Source organism: Cotesia typhae, unplaced genomic scaffold (assembly GCF_013202065.1).
Source record: "Cotesia typhae breed Kobodo isofemale line unplaced genomic scaffold, CoteBio_Ctyphae scaffold_121, whole genome shotgun sequence".
Lineage (NCBI taxonomy): Eukaryota > Metazoa > Arthropoda > Insecta > Hymenoptera > Braconidae > Cotesia > Cotesia typhae.
The window spans coordinates 1,188,645-1,203,095 of NW_027423773.1; the positions used below are offsets into that span (position 1 = coordinate 1,188,645).

Here is a 14,451-nt window from a genome sequence, read left to right on the forward strand (position 1 = left end):
GAAAACGAAAAAAAAAAAAGTAATTCTATCTCATCATTTAAATAGCCTTACAACAATTTAAAATCTATAAATAGATTTATAAAAAGTGATTTTTCTTATTAAAAAAGAAAACCTTGCATTAAATGTGTATATTTATTTTTATTTCCAACAAACTACTGGCTATTTATAGCCAACAGTGAAATAGGTCTAGTATCGTGATTATAGAGTATGTATGCTGTTGAACAGGTGAATTAACAAGAATAATAAAAGCAAAAAAGAAGACTACTACTGTAAGTACGTACACACATAAATGGATAAATATATAAATATATAAATATATATATATATATATATATATATATATATATATATATATATATATATATAAGCAGGGGATAAGAAAGCAACTGAGCAATCTCATCACGGAGTCTACTCACACGCGCATTAGAACGGGCTACATTAGCGAAGACGATTGCAAAGAAGAAGATGCGCTAAAGAAGAAGAAGCTTATGCTCACCTGAGCTATTTTCATCCAACCAGTTTGCGGACAGAACAAATGAATAAAAAATAAAAAAGCAACCTTGCCGGTAAGAATCCAAGAAAATAGTGTGTAGAAGCGTACAAATGGCGCCGGAAGGAGAATTAAAAGGTACGGCTGGCTCTGTGAACCCTTTTTTACATCTCCTTCTCTTAGAGATCCTCATCGGGGATCTTTCTTGTATTTTTATTCCTCTTTCGGTAACATATTTTTACCTTGGGAAAATAAAATAATAAGAATTACACCCGAGAAGACGAAGAAGAAGAAGAAGATGAAGAAGGAGGAGGACGCCAAATCGAGAGACTCCGGAGAGAGGTACAAGAACAAGAGGACGTAGTTCGACGACATGGAACGAGTTCTGACCCTCAGGAGTCCGCTGCTAACTCTCTTGCTGGTCACTCTCCAGAGCTAACACTCTAAATTATTTTTAATTGTTATTTTAAAGTTTGTTTTGGGTTATTTTTAGTTTCTTCACGTTTTTTCAAACAATTATCACCTTCTTTTAGCAGCTACTACTTTTTGCAGAGATAATTTGACAGGTCAGTCGAACTTTATATTGTTGCGTAAATAATACTAAGCAGGTTTAGTATTATTTTTATTTGCTTTTTTTATTAGATACAATTTTTATTTTTATTTATTTAAAAACATTTTTTTTTGGTCAAGAAATAATACTGATTGTTTAAAGATCAATTTTTAATTTAAATTATTTAAAAAATTAAGTTTAAAATTTTTTTATTGGTGAAGAAATAATATTAATTTTTATTAATTTTTTTTTATGATAAATTTAAAATTTGTTTTTTTTTTTTTTTTTTTTTTTTTTTTTTTTTTTTTCAATTGTTTTTAATAATTTTAAAATTTTGTTTTCAAAAAGTCAAGTTTGAATTTTTTATTAGTGAAGAAATAATATTAATTTATATCTATATTTTTAAAAATGTCAATATTTAAAAAAATACAATGTAATTTAATAAAATTTATTAATTTATTAGTTTTTCAAAAATTTAATTTCAAAATTTTTTTTTTAAAGAAGAAATCAATTTTTTATTAAAAATTTACTAATTTTAATTTTTCTAAAACTAAATTTATCAATTTTTATTAAAACAAAAAATAATTCTTATTTCTTCTTTAATTAATTTAATGAATTTTATAAATTTTCAATTTTAATTATTAATAATTGATCTTTAAAATTAAAATTAAAAGAAACATTACCTTTTTTTTTTTATTCTTATTGTATTTAATTCGGAAGACAGTGACCTCTGATATGACTCAGGAGTAAAATTTCCGGGGAACTCCTTCAGAGGGCTCGTTAATATTAAAACTTGTTTTCGAAGATAAATTCTCGGAGTTATTAAAAGGAAAAAAAAAATAAATAAATTGTGTAAATATAATTTTAAAAAATTGATAAATTTTCAATTTTGAGTTTTTTAATTAAAAAAAAAAAAATAAATACAATTTTTTTTTAAGAAGAAAAAATTAAAAATTTAATTTTCTAGAATTATTAATATAATTTTAATATCAATGATATTAATAATTCTAGTATTACAAATATGTCAATATAAATATAAGAAATATGACGTATTTTACATACTTGTGTCAATTAAAATTATTTAGAAAGTAAATTTTATCGAGAATTTACTTAAGAACTTGTTTTTTATTTTATTAGAAGATAATTTATTCGCAATAAATCGTTTGAATAAAATAGAATGTTTTGAAATAATTCATTTATTTAATTTAAATTTTGAATTATTTAATCAATAAAAAAAGCGGGAATTTTTAAAAATTATAAACGGCTTTTTTTTTTTAGTAAATTTGAAAATTGAAAAAAAAAAATAAAATTTAGACTTAAAAAAATTTATTAAATTATAAATTAAAAATTTTGCTAACGCAAAATTTTTTACTGCGTAAATAATTTTAATAAAAATATAATTTCAAGTACAAGTAATATAATTAAAGTAAATAAATAATAATAGTATTGTTAAAAATTCCATTTAGGTAATTTTAATATTTACATAAATAAAAAAAAAATCCCGGTTAAATAAATACAAAAAAAAATTATTTGTTTTTTTTAGTTTGTGATTTTTGATAAAGCTTATCGCATATGATATAATTAATCTGATAATTCACAAGTAATTAACAATTATACAATAGATCTATTTTTCTGATATTAAATGAATAAAAAAATATTTATACTATTATGAAGTCATATTTATTTGTGAACATAATTTCAAACACAAAGGACCTTTTAATATAATTGACTAATTAAATTATTTTTTATAAACAACAAAAAAAAATTAATATCAGAAAATTATTATTTAATTTATTATTATTAAAATAATAAGTAATATAATTGAAATGATTTCTTTTATTTAAATTGTCGAAAGTCTTTTATAAATTATAAGTAATTAAATTTCTAATAATTTTTTTTTTTTCATTTTTTTAATTAATATTAAAATTTTCTAATTTTAAAATTCTTACTCCTGATTTTTATTAAAAATAATTAAATTTGGAGAATTTTAGTTTGAGTTAGAGGGTAATTACAACGCTGCCGAAAGACGTGGGTTCGATTCCTGCCTATGGTCATTAAATTTTTTTTTTTATTTGTATAGTTTAATTTAAATTTATAAATTTTTTATTAATTTAATTTATTGAGAATTTTATAAAAAAAAAAAAAAAAAAAAAAATTATGATTTTAGTAAAAATAAAAAATTTTTAAAAATTCAAATTTAGCGCGCCATAAAATCCCGCTAAATTTAAACGAAATAAAAACAAATCCACTCTAAAGATAAAAAATACGATTTCGCGCTTAATAATTAAAAACAATTAAACGTTCCATAGTTAATTATTGCCATTTAATTTAATCATTTCCATTCGGTTTTCCAATTAAATAAGGAAGCATAAAAAGTTAATACGCTGCTAATAAAACTCTATAATAATTAAATAATTATTTATGTTTTCACAGTAGATAATACAATGAGTACTAGATGCAGTAATAAATTGTTTAATTAGCATAAACGAGTAAACTTTAAATTGCAATTTAATCATCTTTATAGTCTTCTTTTAATTTATTTATTTATAATTTTTTTTTTATTAAAATTTTAACTTCTTACATATTAAAATTAAATGTTTTATTTTTTTTTAATTAATTGAAGATTTTCAACTAAAAAAAAAAAAAAAAAAAAAAATTTATTGATGACTCTAGAGAACCTTTATAGAAATTATAAAAAAAAAAAAATAAATAAATAAATACCACATAAATAAATCACTTAACATAAAAATAATCTTGTTGAATGTACAAAATGTCAACAACAATCATTATAAATCTATTTATAAACATAAAATAATATTTACAATAGAATTATAATTAAAGTAATAATAAAATTTTTTTCCACTATTGTAAATTCCAATTTTAAATAATTACAATAATTATTTATAATTACAAGAATCTATATGCAGATTGAAATAAAGATAAACGTGTGTGTCCTTATATATAAAATAAGTAATTGCAATAGCATGTGTCAATCTGCGAGATTTAGTGTTGCTTTCATAGATAAATATATAATCCTTGAGCTGAAATAAATTTCTTCTAAAAAAAATTGTTTTTTTCCAATTAAACTTTTAAATTCTTAAAAAATGTCAAATTAATCCCCGCGACTTGAAGTAATTCAACCTCGTCTAGATTTCAATGACTAATTACAAATGAATTACAATCTCGATAAAAGCAACTGTCTTCCGTATTTGTTATATTTTATTTAAAATATAAAATATTTATTCGGAACACGCGATGAAACGCCGGGTATAAAAAAGAACGGCATTCGCGTAAAGTAACTATTTCATAACACATCGCAGTTTAATTATCAATGTAAGAAGAAACAAGTAACAAGTTTATTTTTATCCGTAGGCCGGCTGAAAAATCCGTACGGGAATTTAAAAAAAAGAAGAAAAAAAGAAGAAATAACCCGCAAGAACAAGGAATAAGGATAAATTTATTTATTTATTGAGAGTAAGTGAGAAAATGAAGACTAAAGTGGCTAAAACAAAACTGGTTCCACCGGACGGAGGATGGGGATGGGTTGTCCTTTTTTCTGCTCTTCTTGTAAACTTCCTGATACCCGGCACGGTAAAGTCCTTTGGAGTCCTCTTTGTTGAATTCCTCCAGGTGTTTAAGGCCTCACCTACTGCCGCTTCGTGGATGCCTGCGTTATGTTACTTTCTTTACAGTTCATTGGGTAAGTTTATCTTTTATTAGCTCTTTATTATCCGGAAAAAGATTATATGTGCGGCTTTTTGTAATAAAATTACCATTTTGTCAAAAAATAAATTTATTATCATTTTTTTATGTTAATTAAATAAAAATATGTTCAGAAAATAATTTAAAATTAAATAAGATTGATTTTTTTTTTAAATTAAAAAAAAATTTTACTTATATTTTTAAAATTAACTCTCTTATAGCGAGAAAATTTTAAGATCATGCGCCGCCTGTTGGAAATTTTTGGAACTAAATTTTTTGAAAAATTATATATGACCATATTAGACCAGCTGATCATTTTTTGTGACAAGAATAATATTTTTCTAGATAAATCTTATAAAAAAATGTTTAGTAAATAATTTTGAGTTATAAGACGTCTCATTTAAGAAAAATTAAAAATTTAGTTATATTTTTAAAATTAATTTCTCTCTGCTAACGAGAAAATTTTAAAACCATGCGCGACCTGTTGGAAATTTTTAGAACTAAATTAAAAAAAAATTTATAAAGGCATATATGACCATATTAGACCAACAAATGAATTTTTGTGACAAAAAAAAAATATTTTTATATTTCTAATGTACTAAATTGCAATTTCTTTATTTTCAGGTCCATTATCCAGTGTATTATCAATAAAATATTCCTACAAAACAGTAACGCTAATTGGAGGAACTTTTGCAGCTCTTGGAATGATGACCAGTTACTTCGCTACCTCTGTTTCTTATTTATACGTTAGGTAAAAACAAAATTATTTTTATTTCTTACAAAAAAAATTTCTTCTTTGACTAAAAATATAAATTTAAGTCCTTAGAAATTTTTCCTAGCCTAAAAGAAGCCATTAGTAGCTCCAACCTAACCTTGACGTGTGCGAAGGTCAAGAAGAAATTTCCACAATTTATATTTCTTCTCAGAAATAACCTAAAAATTTGTTTTCCAGCTACGGCCTGATGGTTGGCATCGGAGCCGGTCTAACCTTTCCCCCGACAATCTACATAGTAACAGCGTACTTCGAGCGCCTGCGCGGACTCGCCAACGGCCTGTGCATATCAGGGAGCGCAATTGGTACAATAGTATTACCACCATTTCTTCAATACCTCCTGAACCATTTCGGCCACCGGTAAAAACCCCTCGCCGCTGACTTACCCTTAAAAAACTAACCTCTTTAATTTTTCAGAGGCGCTGTGCTGATAATGGGAGCTCTGACCCTCAACACACTGGTCTGCGCCCTGCTTTACCACCCGGTGAGCGAGCACATGAAGGAAGTTCCGGTAGAGGGCATCGACAACGCCGCTATGACGCTCGACGAGCCGATAATCGAGCCGAAGATAACCGAAGGAAAGTCACGGCCCGAAACTCCGAACAATTCGAACCATGATCGCCTCACTGAGTTGTCAAAGTACCTTGAGAAGAACCTCAACCCACCATCTATGACTATTCTCAATGAAAATGAAGGCGAAAATGAGCTAGATCATTCCGAATTCCAGGAACGGAACAATGTTCTGGGAACCGAGTTCCAAGAACATAACCTTGTTCTAGGAACTGAGTTCCAGGAACTGGAACACGAAAAGAACGAAACAGTTCGACCAATTGAAACTGTGGCGTTAAGTCGCACAAATTCCACCCGCGTTAGCAAGAAGAACTTCCATCTCTCCCGCCACGGCAGCATCGTTTCCGAAATGGGCCCAATTGCCCTCAGCCCCAGGAACAATGTTCCGGGATTGTTCCGGCGATTCTTCAAGACTCCGAAGAAAACTCGAAGTGGCAAGAACAAGAACAAGCTTGAACAAGACGAAACTTCCCAAGGAACCGGAACCTTAGCAAGCACCGACTCGAGCGCCACCATCGCCTGTTCCGACTCCAGTTCCACTGTAGACAACAAGTTCTTCGACTTCAGCGTCCTCCGCGATCCGCTTTATTTAATCATTTTGATATCTAATTCGACTTCTGCGATTAGTAACACGAACTTCATGATCTTGCTGCCATCTTACGCGATTTCCGAAGGCTTTGACAAGAACATGTCCGCCCTGCTGCTGTCTATAGTCTCTGCGCTGGATCTGGTGGGGCGCATAGGTGGCGCTTCGCTCTCGGACATAGACTTTGTGCCAAAGTATTATTATTTTGTGGGAGGGTTAGGTCTGAGTGGAATTGCGCTTGCGCTGTTACCAATGGCGACTTCTTACATGATGTTGTCCTTCTTCTGCGCACTTTTTGGACTTTCTTCCGGGATGTATATTGGAATTACTACCGTCATCTTGGCGGACATGCTTGGAACGGAAAAATTAAGTTCTTCTTATGGAATTTCTTTGTTTGTTAATGGCGTGCTCCAGTTGGTTGGACCACCGGTCTGTGGCGCCATCTATGAAAGAGTCGGGACTTATAAACCTATTTTTTTGGCTTTTGGGATTATTTTGATACTCGGCACGGCTTTGTGGGCTGTTGTGCCGCTTATTAAGAGGAAATCTAAGGAACAAGAAGCGGAATGACGTTTTTTTTTTCTTTTTTTTTTGTAGGTTAATTAGGAATTTTAGTTGGAAAAAAAAAGGTTTTCATTTTTTGCCCGCATTTTTTTTATCTAGTCATATTTTAAGGTGTACAAACGAATGACAGAATTTACTTTTTTCATTATTTTGGATTGTTTTTGAGAAAAGTTGGTTCTTTTTGATTTTTTGAGATTGAAGAAATAATTAAGAGGACTGGCAGCTTTTTAGTATGGTAGAAAAATTCATTTAATTTATATGTGTAATTAAGAAATGGCCTTGTATCTTATCAACCATTAACATTTTTTAAGATACAAGCTCATCCTGATGTTACACTCATCAAGAGCTTTCATTTGAGTACCCACATCAATTTTTCATATATTTTATATATTTATATATATTATATATATGTATATATAAAAAATATATGAAAAATGCATGTGGGTACTCAAATGAAAGCTCTTGATGAGCGTAACATCAGGATGAGCTTATATCCTCAAAAATTATATTTATTTAATTATTAAAAAAATTTAAGTAATTATTAAAAAAAAAAAAAAAATTTTTAATTAATATTTAAATTAATCATTAATTATAAAAAGCAGCTAACAGTCTCCTTAATTATTAAAAGTGGAAAAATTAATAGAATTAATTTTTTTTTTTTTTTTTATAACATTACTCTAATAATTTTCTATTTTACACTACGCCATTTACAAGAGACTCACGTATAATAATTATTATCGTCTACATTTTATCAATGAAATCGCCCTAAATCCGCATTTTAATCACATCAAAATTAAAAAAAAAAATTAAAATAAAAAAAAATTTTTTTTCAAACAAAATACGGATTTAGCGCACTTACGCGTTATTTAGTAGAATTTGATAAAGTTCTCTGTTAACTATACACAGAATTGCTCAATTCCTAGTTTTATATACATTAAGTATTAAGTATAATAATTAATGAAAAAATAATTAAAAAAACTTATAAAAATTATTGCTGAATTATTTCAATTCCAAAAAATTATTAAAATATAATTGTAAATGATAAGCGTTTTATCAGTAAGTTTAGAAAATTTTTTACAGATTTTTTTTAGGGTCCAGTAGCCGGTTCCTTGCGGCCAGTAAACGAAACTATGCTCCTGATGCCTTTTACATAAGCCTAAAATTTAAAAGCAAACCGAAGAATCTTCATTTAATTAGGTAGATCAATTGTTAATTAATTTTGGTCTATTTTTAAACTGGGGGTTTAATTTGGGAGCATAGTTACCTTTTTTTTTGATCCATTTAGGTAGTCTTTGTACATTTCTGAACGCAGGTAACGCGAATAACTGTCGCTTTTCATTAAATGATATACGTGAGCCTGAAAATTTATTTTTTAATCCAATACAAATTAAAAAAAAAAAAAAAAAAAAAAAAATTTTTTTACTTAAAATTTTTTTTACTAAAAAATTAAATTATGAATGGTAATTTTAGTAAGGATAAAAAATAAATTTTTTAATAATTAATTTGCGAGTAAAAAATCTATAAGCTTCAAAATAATTTTTATATAATTAAAAAATGACATTGTGTCTTGTGAAATATTAACATTTTTAAAGATATAAGCTCATCTCTATGCTATACTCATCGAGATCTTTCATTTGAGTACCCACATTAATTTTTCATATATTTTATATATTTATATATATATTATATATATATATATATATATATATATATATATATATATATATATATATATATATATATATATATATATATATATATATATATATATATATATGTATATATGAAAATATATAAAAAATGCATGTGGGTAATCAAATGAAAGGTCTTGACGAGTGTAACATCGGGATGAGCTTATATTTTTAAAAACGTCAATATTTAAGAAATTATAATGCAATTTAATAAAATTTATATTCAATTAAAAAAACCTTTTTTAAGAAGCTTATAGATTTTTTTAATAATTTAATAATTTAAAAAAAAAAAAAATTTACTTACAGCAGCAATGTCAAATGACCAACGATCGCACTTTTCTAAATTTTTCTTAGTCATTTCATAAGACCGTGAATCGACATTTATTGGACAACTGGCATCGTAACCAAGATACTCATTCCATATTTCACTAACTCCCGCTTCAACATCCCTTTGTGGCAAAGTTTTCAAATTTTGCACAGCTTCCCAAAATCTATTAAAGAAGAAAATATAAATTTATTTTCTTAAATAAAAAAAAAAAATTAATTATTAGTAAGAAAAAAAAAAAAAACAAACTTGAGATTTTCACCGCTGAATTCTTTATCGAGAAATTTAACGAATTGTTCCCGGCCGATTGGATCTTGAAGCAATTCTTTTAAGCTAAATGCCCAACGCTTAACCCGTCTAGCCGATACATCTTTCCTGAAAATTTTATAAATCAAAATTTTATAAATAATAAATTTTATTTATAATTTTTTTTAAATTTAGACTTACGCTAATTTATCTTGCTCCCATAATTCAGAACTATCAGAAATCCACGGATTACTAAACTCTGGTTGAGTAAACATTGGATCGTACTCTATGTACTGCTCAAAATATCCAATAAGTCTAAAAAAAATTACAAAAAAAAATTTCATAAATAAAATTAAGTAAAACTTGCAGAAGTAAATTATTTAAAAAAAAAAAAAACATATAAGTTTTGATATTAATGAAAACTCACGCTTCGGCGACCTTGGAAACTTTAATACAACGTCGATCTAATTTCTGTTTCAACATATCAATTTCCTTTTGTAATGTCTCAATTGACGGATTGATAAGATCTTTAGTATCCGTTGGTGATATTCTACCACAAGCAACACCAATTTGTGAATGCTTACTTGCTTTCATTATTTTATTACTGCGACATGCTTTCTTGATATCCAATTCCGTTGTATTGACACAACCAGGCTACAATTAATTTTAAAAAAATTTTAAATAATTATTATTATTTGAAAAAAAAATTTAAAAAAAAAAAAAATTTTTTTTTTCATTTTTGGAAAAAAATTAAAAAATTTTTTTTTCAAATTTCTTGAAAAATCAATCTCTTTGATTGAAAAAATAAATATTAAAAATTACCATTGGTCGATGGACATCCCAAAAAGCCCGTTCTTGACTATCCAAAATTTTTCGCTCAAGTTTATCTCTTTTTTTGTCAACTTTACTCTGTGCTTCCGCTTGCATGAAAATAAATTCCCATTTTCGTGAAAACATCTTCTGTAAGCGTGCTAAATTTTCAGCCTCATAATCAGCTAGCTCTAAACGTGCTTTATTTTGCATTGTCCGTTTGCATAAATATACTGCTATAAATATAAAAATATAAATAATTATTTTATTGTGTATAGACTCAAATGTATACACTCGTTTGATGTCAAAGAGATTTATTTTTACCGTAGTCAGTATTCTCAGGTTCCCAACAATTGGATGGCCAAAAATAGGGAGTTTGAAATCGATAAAATGTGTTGTCGTTTTTTACAGTAAGGCAGTGGTCGTCGATAGGAAATAAATAGCCATGTGAGGCCATTAGATGTGCAATTCTTAATGCCTCTTGTTCATCAATTTCCATATTTTTTATGATCCAAGCAATTAAATCAATACCAGTGAAAACAGAAGGTATTTTAGTCATAAAAGTTTTGACAGTTTTTACAGGCACTCCATTATTTTCATCCAACATTTTTTCTACTATAGCTTCCATCTGAAGAAAAAAAAAAATAAATAGTTAAATTTCTGCAATAAAAATCCACTTGACAAACTACAAATATCTAAAGCTTTTCACATAAAATTAACATAAAAAATGTAAAGCATTATGCAGGAATTCATTTAAGAATTCAAGAGCTAAAAGTATTTTCTTTTACAAATTTTTCAAGTCAATTTAAAAGAAAAAAAATTTTTTTTTTAATAATTACCAATTTTGTAATAAAAATTAATTTTACAATAGTTCATGATTAATTATTAATTTTTTAATTATCATATCCTTGAGAATTAATTAACAACATGAAATTGTATTAAAAAAATTTCTAATGTATATTTTTGAAGTATAATTTTCTTGAAAAGGTAGAAAATTAATGATATGGTTATCTTTTCAGTAGATTGACAGTTTGCCGTGAGTGTTGTTAAAAAAAAAATATAAATTATGGTACACACTACAATAGATGTGCGTGTATTACACAAATATTATTAAGAGGGTCGGAAATGTATTATAGGGGAAAGCGCTGGGCTATTTTGATAATGATACTCGACCAAGTGTATCGTTTATTCTACTTAATAGGGACTTCAAAAGATAGTCCAAAACGATAAGTTGTGAAGATTAGTATACACTCAACTATACAAAATCAATACACTTTATTTTTTTTTTAAGGGAAGTCAATGATTCTTAAAAAAAAAAAAAAAAAAAAAAAAAACTTTTTTTTTTTTTTGAAATAACTATGAAATATTATTACCTTTTTATAAACGAGATAATTAGGACTATCTTCGGCACAAACTGCAGTAGATTTAGGTTTGCTGTCGTTAACTTTTACTTTAGTTTCTTCTTTCGTCTTCGCATTTTCAATTTTATTATTTTTATCTTCGACACTAACTTGTTGCTGCTGCGGTCTCTGTTCATTATTACCACTAACATTACTGTCTGTTGATTTTCGCCGACTGGCTGATTTTTCTGAACTCATAGTTACCATATCGCTACGATAAATTATTCATTTCCTTCCTGAATTATTTTAAATAAAATAATAATTGTCAATTTTTATTAAGGGAAGAAAAAAAATTGTTTTTTTTTAAGCTAATGACATTTTTAGAAATCTAAGCTCACCCTGAAATTACACTCTTCAAGACCTTTTATTTGAGTACCCACATAAATTTTTCATATATTTTATATATTTATATATATTACACATATGTATATATGAAAAATATATTAAAAATGCAAGTGGGTACTCAAATGAAAGCTTTTGATGAGTGTAACATCAGGATGTACTTAAATCTTTAAAAATCTCAATAATTAAGAAAATACAGTGCAATTTAACAAAATTCATTATTAAATATTCTTGAATAAAAATTTTTTTTACCAAAAAAAAAAAAATAAAATTTCTTCCATAAAAAAAAAAAAAAATGAAAAATTGATAATAAAAAGTCACAAGTAGTTATAAATTACACATTATTAGGCTTCTAATTAACTTATTAATACATCCATTGATAAATTGTAATGAATAAGAGACTTGGAAGAGTAGATAGAAAAGGAAGAGAAAAATAGTAGGAAATACGATCGGAGAAACACGTAGAAGCGAAAAGGCACGATAAGAGAGTATTGATTACCGTAGTTTTCATTCTTATTCGTTTGATGCATACCCGAGTGCTCTGTCTCGCTTCGTTTAACATTACTCTCTTTTACAGTTTCCTCTATCCTTTCAACTCTCTTTTGTACTTCACAAATGTCTTTTATCGCCTTTATGTATGCTGTGACATATATACATATCAATCTATATAATATATATCTGCATACATTACATTATTCTATTATAATGGACATGATTTATTTTATTATGATTTATTTTATCGTGCTATCGGATATTGACAATTTTTTTTTCCACACAAATTATTCAATACTTCTTTTTAAAAAACTAAAAATTTATTATTTAAATTAAACTTACTTATTTTGTGCGTAAGTTGTAAAAAAGAGTTTTTTTTTTTTTGTTGAAAATTAATAATTAAAATTTTTTTTTTTTTTTTTTTTTAAACTGTTGAATTAATTTTTGTTTTAATATTTATGTATTTATGTAAACATTACGAGGGCTGAGATTTAATGAAAAAATTCACCCGAAGGACAATTGTACACTGACATCTAGAGCACTGATTTTTTCCATAATAATGTTTAAATTTACCGCGCGTGCGCAAATTATCGGTGTACACATGCGTTGTACAAACGCATGCGTAATTTATTTCCCGCGTTAATTTGTTGACAAATATTAATTATGTTTTGGTTTTCCGGTTGTGGAAAGGTAATTAGTTGAGGTTCTCTGCCACCAGAATATTCTGCAAAAAATTATTTGTAATTAAATTTTAATTATTAGACACTTGATAATTTATTTTTAACTATAAAAATTTATTTTATAGATATTTAATAATTTTTTTGAATAATTAATTTTATTTATTTATTTAAACGCAATTTTGACAAAAAAAAAATTGACGTAGAACTTTAAAAAAATTAAAAAATACAATTTAAAAAAAAAAAAATTTTTAATTTTTAAAAATGTAATTTTTTTTTATTTAATTATTTAGTTAGAATTTTAATGACAGACTTTTTGTTGTGGAAAAAAAATAACAATTTTTTTATTTTATTTAACAAAAAAATTATTTTTAAAAAATTGCATTATTTTTTTTTTTTTTTTTAATTTCTACATGTAAATTTTTTATGAAAATAAAATTAGCAGACAGCTAATAATATTGTCATTGATTTATTAAAAAAATTTTTTGAATTAACAGCTGACTGCCAACTTCAGTATTATTTATAATTTATAAAATTTATAAAATTTATTCAGTGAATTTCGACATCAAAATAACCTAAAAAAATGACACTGAAGTTGACAGATATTAAAAATTTTTTCCAGAATTTTAAGCAATTAAATTATTAAAAAAAAAAATAATTAAAAAATTTCACATGTGAAAATTAATAAAAATTACAAGTGAAAATTTCTATAATACTGAAGTTAGCAGTCAGCTGTTAATTTAAAAAATTTTTTTAATAAAACAATTACAATAAAAAGTGCTTCTAAAAATTTTCACTAATAATTTTTATTAATTTTCACATGTGAAATTTTTTAATTAAATTTTATTTATAATAATTTAATTGCTATAACTATCTAAAAAAAGTTTTAATATCTGTCAACTTCAGTGTCATTAATTTAATAAATAAAAAAATAATTTAACCTATTTTACCTGAGCTCGGTAAAATAATTTCCCACGTGGAATAAATAAAATTTCAATTTTACAATAAATATTTTCCCAAAAAAACAAAAGTAATTTTAACAATTAATAAATAAAAAAATAATATTTTAAAAATTGAGGTTAAGAAATGATACTTGTTTAGATAAAGCCGCTAAAACTATTGTCGAAAACCTAAATAACACAAACTATAGCACTCCGACCTTTTTAATACTCGAAAATACAGAACATATACAAAATAAGTATATATACATTACGATGATGTTATAGAGACGGCA

At 25.9% G+C, this 14,451-nt stretch overlaps 2 protein-coding genes across 9 annotated transcripts; one reads left to right on the forward strand and one right to left on the reverse strand.

The window, feature by feature from the left end:
- The first annotated feature begins 497 nt into the window (after nucleotides 1-497).
- LOC141533783 (monocarboxylate transporter 12) lies at nucleotides 498-8,225 on the forward strand. Of its 2 annotated transcripts, XM_074252830.1 has the most exons (5): nucleotides 498-1,056; nucleotides 4,413-4,740; nucleotides 5,367-5,493; nucleotides 5,695-5,874; nucleotides 5,932-8,225. In XM_074252830.1, the coding sequence occupies exons 2-5, from the start codon at nucleotides 4,527-4,529 to the stop codon at nucleotides 7,238-7,240; spliced, it is 1,830 nt and encodes a 609-aa protein (XP_074108931.1). In that variant the 5' UTR covers nucleotides 498-1,056; nucleotides 4,413-4,526; the 3' UTR covers nucleotides 7,241-8,225. The 2 variants fall into 2 exon arrangements, with proteins under 2 accessions (XP_074108931.1, XP_074108930.1); XM_074252829.1 differs by lacking the exon at nucleotides 498-1,056 and having other exon boundaries at nucleotides 4,142-4,740.
- On the reverse strand, nucleotides 7,301-14,355 carry Rsg7 (regulator of G-protein signaling 7). Of its 7 annotated transcripts, none has more exons than XM_074252835.1 (11): nucleotides 14,168-14,355; nucleotides 12,883-13,264; nucleotides 11,680-11,942; nucleotides 10,631-10,934; nucleotides 10,319-10,539; nucleotides 9,924-10,150; nucleotides 9,698-9,811; nucleotides 9,500-9,625; nucleotides 9,230-9,416; nucleotides 8,500-8,591; nucleotides 7,301-8,392 (listed from the first exon to the last, which is right to left on the reverse strand). In XM_074252835.1, the coding sequence occupies exons 3-11, from the start codon at nucleotides 11,911-11,913 to the stop codon at nucleotides 8,239-8,241; spliced, it is 1,659 nt and encodes a 552-aa protein (XP_074108936.1). In that variant the 5' UTR covers nucleotides 11,914-11,942; nucleotides 12,883-13,264; nucleotides 14,168-14,355; the 3' UTR covers nucleotides 7,301-8,238. The 7 variants fall into 7 exon arrangements, with proteins under 7 accessions (XP_074108936.1, XP_074108932.1, XP_074108937.1 ...); XM_074252831.1 differs by having other exon boundaries at nucleotides 10,319-10,542; nucleotides 13,114-13,264; nucleotides 14,168-14,353; XM_074252836.1 differs by having other exon boundaries at nucleotides 7,301-8,390; nucleotides 8,499-8,591; nucleotides 10,319-10,542; nucleotides 14,168-14,353.
- Nucleotides 14,356-14,451: the final 96 nt, after the last annotated feature.

Excerpts from the sequence above, each read along its gene's own strand:
- Rsg7 (XM_074252833.1), bottom strand. The coding sequence starts at position 11,913 with ATGGTAACTATGAGTTCAGAAAAATCAGCCAGTCGGCGAAAATCAACA. Across the intron at positions 10,151-10,318 it reads GGGATGTCCATCGACCAATG|CCTGGTTGTGTCAATACAAC; the intron begins GTAATTTTTAAT and ends AATTAATTGTAG. Across the intron at positions 8,393-8,499 it reads CTAAATGGATCAAAAAAAAA|AGGCTTATGTAAAAGGCATC; the intron begins GGTAACTATGCT and ends CTTTTAAATTTT.
- LOC141533783 (XM_074252830.1), top strand. The coding sequence starts at position 4,527 with ATGAAGACTAAAGTGGCTAAAACAAAACTGGTTCCACCGGACGGAGGA. Across the intron at positions 5,494-5,694 it reads GTTTCTTATTTATACGTTAG|CTACGGCCTGATGGTTGGCA; the intron begins GTAAAAACAAAA and ends TTTGTTTTCCAG. Across the intron at positions 5,875-5,931 it reads CTGAACCATTTCGGCCACCG|AGGCGCTGTGCTGATAATGG; the intron begins GTAAAAACCCCT and ends TTAATTTTTCAG.